At 41.5% G+C, this 6,859-nt stretch overlaps 1 protein-coding gene across 1 annotated transcript in view; it reads left to right on the forward strand.

Annotated features, from left to right (window-relative positions):
- Nucleotides 1–6,859, forward strand: part of myo3b (myosin IIIB) — a gene marked incomplete at both ends in the record, with an annotated part of 98,958 nt that overhangs the window by 51,623 nt on the left and 40,476 nt on the right. The window contains 3 exons of the mRNA XM_080752791.1: nt 1–116; nt 262–350; nt 736–865. The exon at nt 1–116 is cut by the window's left edge and continues 38 nt beyond it. Coding sequence (XP_080608917.1) covers nt 1–116; nt 262–350; nt 736–865 — 335 coding nt within the window. The remainder of the gene's footprint in view (nt 117–261; nt 351–735; nt 866–6,859) is intronic.

A 6,859-nucleotide genomic window follows, 5' to 3' on the forward strand; every position in this document is an offset into this window, starting at 1 on the left:
GGAATATGAGGACAACAGGCCCATCCTTGACATGTTCCTCCAGAAGCCTATGGGTCTGCTGTCCTTGCTGGATGAGGAGAGCCGCTTCCCTCAAGCCACGGACCAGACCCTTGTGGGTAAGATGCTGCAACTTATAACCTGCCACTTGTAAATATAACATACCTTGGCTTTTCTGCTGAGATTTGTAAGTCTGTGAAGACGTTACTGTACGGTTAAAGCATCTTAAGGAGCTTTTTCTTTTCTTGTCTTTTTCCACTACAGATAAATTTGAGGACAATTTGCGCTACAAGTATTTCTGGAGGCCAAAACGTGTGGAGCTTTGCTTTGGAATTCAGCATTATGCAGGAAAGGTATTGTTCATTTGACCCATACTAGCATTTGCCTATCTATATATTATGTGTGTTTAAAAAAAAAATATATATATATATATATATATATATATATATATATATATATATATATATATATATATATATATATATATATATTATTAAGATTTATGCTCCTTGAATGAATTACATGTGGTTTAAACTAGAGGCCTAGTTATTAGCTACACTGGCTCCCACCAGCATTCCTATAAAAAGTGTTCTGTCATTAAAATCTCATAACTGTCAACAAAACATTGAAAATATTTTATAATAACTAATACTTATTGCTGAATCACATTCTTTTTAAAGGTATTTGCCTTTAAAGCACCCATGCTTACTAAAATGGTTGTCATATTGCATTGTGCAGGTCTCATACAGTGTTGATGGATTCTTGGAGAAGAACCGGGACACTCTCCCCGCAGACATCGTTGTTGTGTTACGGACTTCTGAGAATAAACTCCTGCAGCAGCTCTTTTCCAGCCCACTAACCAAAACAGGTAGGCCACTTTACAGGCCTTAACTAAGAGGGGTAGCTAAACAGAATTATTCAGTCTATCACACTTTCTGTTTAGAACAGTGTTGTATCGTTAAACCATATTTCACTGAATTTATTCAAACTTTCTTATGAGACAAACTACTGCAGACAATACCAGGGCTCCAACTGTATAATTCTTTGATTCTGTGCTGGTTCCTAGTGTTGTTCATGGTTCCATAAAGGTTCAGGTAAGTAGGTTTCTTAAAGACCTTCCTCCTTATATGCATCTCCTAGCCCCCTTCGTTCCAAGCCTCTATGAGCCGTGTGCGGATAAATCTGCAGCCTCCATTATCTCTTGAGAGGCTCAGCGCACGCGAAAGAGTCACTGTTTTTATTTTCACTAAGCTGTCCCTCTTGGTTTCCCATTGCTGAATGCTATCTACATCTGCTTGTGGGTGCAGTGGGATATTTTTGTGATAAGGTTTCTAAATACCCAGGGGATGAAGAAACAGTATTTAGAGAATACAATAGCATCTCTTCCTACCTCTTTTCCACTGGGTAAATGAAAGTGCTAATATGCTCATCATTAGCCGTGCCTGAGGGCCTCCTGGTCACTTGACTTACCTTGAATGCTAATGGCTCTGTTAAGTGATCATATTCCAGTTTCCTGCTTTATTTCAGCTAAGCCACATTATGTGATTCTTTTCCTTTTTAGGGTCCTGTAAATGCTTGCTTTCAGTTATGTGGCATTAAAGGAGCTCCATTTTACTATAGAGCAGTAAGTTGAGCCTCCATTAGAAATCCATGCACCGTCTGTAAACTTAAATGGCATATTGTGGAGGGGGCTTTCTTTGTTGCAATTCATGAATGTACGTTCAATAAAACAAATTCAGTGAATACTGCACTTTAGTACTCAGAAGCACTGAGGAGCAACTAAAATGTGCTTTTATGTTTACTGCTTCAGACAGTACGTGTGTCATCTAGGTCTAAAAGCTACAGCCGGTCCTGTTCTTTCTGCTGTACTTTTCACCAGCAATGCCATTTTGTCCAGTGTACTTGTCTTGGAGTGATTATGTTGCCTCCTCATAGAAATGGTTACAGTTTCATTGGAATATTTAAATCTTGCAGACGTTTCCCCAATGCCTACTATTTATTTTGCGATTTGTTTGTGCACAAATTGTTTTTCTCTCTCATTCCTATGCTGTGATTTGCTGGTTGGTAATGTGTCTTCGGGGCACTTCCCAGTCGAGTTGCGGGTCCCATTTTCTCATTACAGTTCATGAAATTGTAGATCATCTCATTAGATAAAATCTATGAGACACTCAAGCTCCGCTTATCAGTCTGGACAAGCTGTAGCTCCCTTTTAAGTGAGATATAGGCATAGGGGAAATTATCAATCTATTCTTCAGGGTAAGATGTGGGGGAATTTAATTTGCATTTTACTTTACATTATAGATTCACTGTTATGTGTGAAATTACTATTATCTGCAGGGATCTGATGAAAATCTCTTTTACCAGGGTGGTTTGGTTTCACACTGTGGGTTGTCTCTACAATATTGAATAATGTCACCACTAGGGGTCACCCTTATTGATTCACACAGTTTGATGTTCTGATGAAAGTGAAGTGGGTTCTTTCTGAGATGTCATATCTCATACACATAGAATTAAAACATCATACTGCAACGACAATTTAGGCCTATCCAAAATAAATCAGTGGCTTTTCCTTTGCGGCTACTTTAAAGCTTGTCTCGATTGTTGTTTTTGTTTGTATCACATGGATGAGACTACTAGGGTATTTTAGAACTCCAGCTAAAGCCTGATTGTGCTTATTTGCAAGCCGGTGTTTCTCACCTAAAATAGCAGATCTACAGGATCTACAATGCGATGTGCTGCAATGTGCTGTGAGCTTGTAGATTGGTTCTTTTCAGTCCATGAGTATAACTCAGGCTTGAGAGAGAGAGAGAGAGAGAGAGAGAGAGAAAGAAAGAGACAGAGAGAGAGAGAGAGAGAGAGAGAGAGAGAGAGAGAGAGAGAGAGAGAGAGAGAGAGAGAGAGAGAGAGAGAGAGAGAGAGAGAGGAGGCTGAAGTTGAAGTTGGATGACAAAGGGACACACTGTGTCTTGGGAACAGTAGGAAATGAGGACGGCCCTAAAAAGTAAAGGGCTCCCTCAGAGCGAGTAGTGAGGCTACTTGAGCCCTCCAGAATGTGGGTCCTTGAGTCTTGGACATGTGGTGGTGTTTTGTCAGAGGAAATGGGATGCATTTGCATGGACAAATTCCTCAGAGCCACGGCCTTTCCCAGATCAGTGGGATCACAGTGTTTGAATTGGCTGGGCTCAGTAGGGCCCAACAGGGCCTGGCCTGCGGTGTGCGTGCGTGCGTGCGTGCGTGCGTGCATGTATGTGTGTGTCCACTCCTGGGGGCTGCCTGGCCCTGCTGCTTGCTTTGCACCACACATCTGCAAACAGGCATGGCACCTCGAGACTGCCAACCCTTTGCCAGAGGAAAATGCAAATGAGTGATGCAACTTTACATAATTTTTGCTTTGTGAATACTTCTAAGTTGAACAATTATGTGTTATGAAGACATTTTTTCTGCATTCTGAAATCACACTAATATGTATGATATAACCAATAATAATATTATATTATAAATATATATATATATATTGTATGTAGCAAAAAACACTAATATAAGCATGACCCAAGCCATAGTACTTTTTTCTCATTTTGAATTATGAATTATCGTTCTCAGATTATGGATGAAAGTAAGATGTCTAAAAGGAGTGAGTAGGCTGGGGCTATGAAATATTTATGCATTTGAACTAGAGCACTTGAGCAAATAACATGATCTGTAGATTTGACTTCTTAGAAGAGTAATCAGCCATGTATGGATGGGAGGGACTCTAAAACACTTCAGTTGCAGTATTCATATTTATTCATATTTTCACTGTCAAATTATTTTCAATGGTGAATTCATTTTAGAATATCCTACTCCCCTAGATGTCTTTATTCTAGCTACCAAATTTGTATTGGGCCCAACTCAGAAATCCACCTGGAAATTAATGTAAATATTCTCTTCCTACGATAGACAAGATTTGTAAGTAAGTAAGTAGTAGACATGATTTGTAACTTCTTCTTTATTGAACAGAACTGTAGAAACCTTTGAACCAGTGTTTCTCGATCTTTTTTGGCTTGATTACCCCTTTCCCTGATTTCTGAATCCAAGTACCCCTTTACCCGACAACATTTTGCTCATAAAATTGCAATTAAACCAATAAATAGAGGTAGGCTTATGATGCTATGATAAGTTTGATAACCCCCTATTTCAAGAATATAAAATCACAAATAAGAAATGGAATGAAAGACTTTAAAACGGTGCCTCCTGAGTACTGAGCAGATTTATTTTCAACACTGTGGCCAAAACATATCAGTCCAGTTTTCATGTCAATAACTTTAAAACTTTCAAGCACATCCCAGGTGCCTGTAATTTGGGGTGGCAACTATCTAAGGTTTTTTAATTATTTAACAATGAATAATACCATGATTTGGGGGGGGGGGGGGAGTACCCCCTGCAGTACCTCCGCGTGCCCCTAGGGGTACACGTACCCCCTTTTGAGAAACACTGCTTTGAACCATGGCTTCAATATATTGTGTAGCATCAATGGGCAAAGGCATACATTTGCACTGCTCCATTGAACATTTGGGAAGTTGTGTGATGCTTGTATCAAAAATTGGGTTTTGTTGTGCTAAAATAGACATGGAATACCCATATACTGTACCTACATTAAATAACCCTGTCTACTGTCATTGGTTGAGTACAGATGATGTATTCAAAGTGATGCAGTGAAGCAGCAGTCTGTTGTTGAAGGGAGTGTTGTCTTGTCATTTTGAGCTTCAGGGACAACTTATTCATGTTTATACTGAACTGTCCAAATCCTGTGAATAACATGTGAATACTGCAAAAGGATGGATTTCCTCAGTAATCACTGTGTAAGTACAGAGTCAATACTTTGTATGTGTGCGTGGTTATGTTGTAACAAATGTAGTCACTCCATTTCATCCTACAAGTGCAGGAAGGCATGTAACTTTAACTTAGCTGACCTTCACAGACTTGACTTCACCAAATCACAGCGTTCAACTGTAATAACACGTTTTAACTTTAGATAATGGAAGTCACGTCAGAAGTGTGAAAGATGAAATGAAAGCTACATATTGGTTCTACTGTATGTTTCAAACTCAAGATGCCGTTGGTGTAGACTATCTTTCTCTCTCTCTCTCTCTCTCTCTCTCTCTCTCTCTCTCTCTCTCTCTCTCTCTCTCTCTCTCTCTACTATGGCTCCCCCCTTGATGTTAAGAGATTCTCCTGTGAAGAAGTGACAGCCTTCAGTCGGCGTTATGACACATTTGGCTCTTTGTTCTCTCCCAGTAGAAGGCCTTTCATCCCAGTAGGCACATTCCGCAGCCCTTCACCAGGGTTCCCTACAAGACACAGGCAGACACACACACACACACACACACACACACACACACACACACACACACACACACACACACACACACACACACACACACACACACATTCACAAACCGTCTACCGAGAGACACTTACCCAAGTAATACTTTTGTTCAATTTCTCCCATAATCGCAGCTCTGGAGTTTTTTGAGTCAGCAGGGGGATTTTGACGGACCCATACTTCAATAGCAAGGAGCAGGGCCTTCCTAAATTCACATGGTAGAACATCCTTTGATAAATGCAACACTTGTGTTGTGTCACTAAAAGCCAATTACACCATGGTATTTATGATTGATCTGCTCTGACAGTAGCGGATGGCATTTAAATCAACAGCCCCCAGAGCCATCTCTAGGCATAAACGGCAGTGGTTATAGAGGGTGGGGAGGGCGGCGGGGGTTATGGGTGCCATAATCTCATTTGCCTGGTTGCTGAGTTGAGATTCTAGACCACATGCATTTGAGAAAGGAGAAAGAGAGAGAACGGGACAGCAGCGGAGATACGCGGCGAGCCTCTGCTCACTCAGCTTGGCGAGGCTGCTCGCGCTTACAACTTTGATTGTCCCCCATGTCGACAGCTCGATCCACAGCTTCTGAAGTACAAGAGCACACACTGGCACTCATAAAGGCATGTTGGGAGGTGTCATATCGAACGTGGGATTGCTTTATAATCCCAAGCACATTGACTATCCTTGTCAATAGAGCCCTGATACAACTGCCAGCTTGAGATTTTTTTTTCTTTCCTATAGGATTCTTGCTGGGCTTAATTTTCAAAGTGAACGCACAGATGCCAAGGAATGCCCCCCTCCCCCACCCCCAATGTCTGTCCTGCCAGTCCGTGCCAAGAGCAACATGCGTGAAGCAGAAACGAGCGGCAGGATGCTCCTCGACCGCCTGTTCTCCGAGACGGGGTGACCTGATGGGGAAATGTTACTCCTCACCTCATCTCCTCTTTTTCCCTTAAGCTTCTTTCTTTTGTTTAGACCCTTCTCATATTATATGCTCATCATTTGACCCCAAAAAGGACCACTGAGGAAAACGAGGAGAATGGCTTTCGCTAATATGCTTATTATTATACTAGTGTCACAGAATTAGAATCTCACTTTATTCTCCCAGCTCTGTTTGAATAATCATTCACATCATTAGACATGTTCTCCACTGTATCCAGATTAGAAGGTCGTCTCTCAGGCTGGACATCACAGGTGTCTCAGGAGGAAGAAGGGAGGTGGGGATCTTTGAGGATACTGACTATTAACCCATGCTCTAATCATCTAGTCAGGAGGGGATATGAGATCGCAAGGAGAATGAATTAATACGACCCGCTGAGAAATACATGTAGAAAAGCGCGAGTGTCCGTTTGCGAAGCTTAGGTACAACTGTCACTGGCTCCCTCATCATCGCGCAGCGCCTTCATCTCCCCTTGATGGTGTCATGGAAGTGAGAGGCGTGAAAGCGCAGTGACACTCCACGAGCCCGTTCCACTCACGCCCGCTAATTCATCATGA

This window comes from Nannobrachium achirus, assembly GCF_963921795.1.
Source record: "Nannobrachium achirus genome assembly, chromosome: 22".
Classification (NCBI taxonomy): Eukaryota; Metazoa; Chordata; class Actinopteri; order Myctophiformes; family Myctophidae; genus Nannobrachium; species Nannobrachium achirus.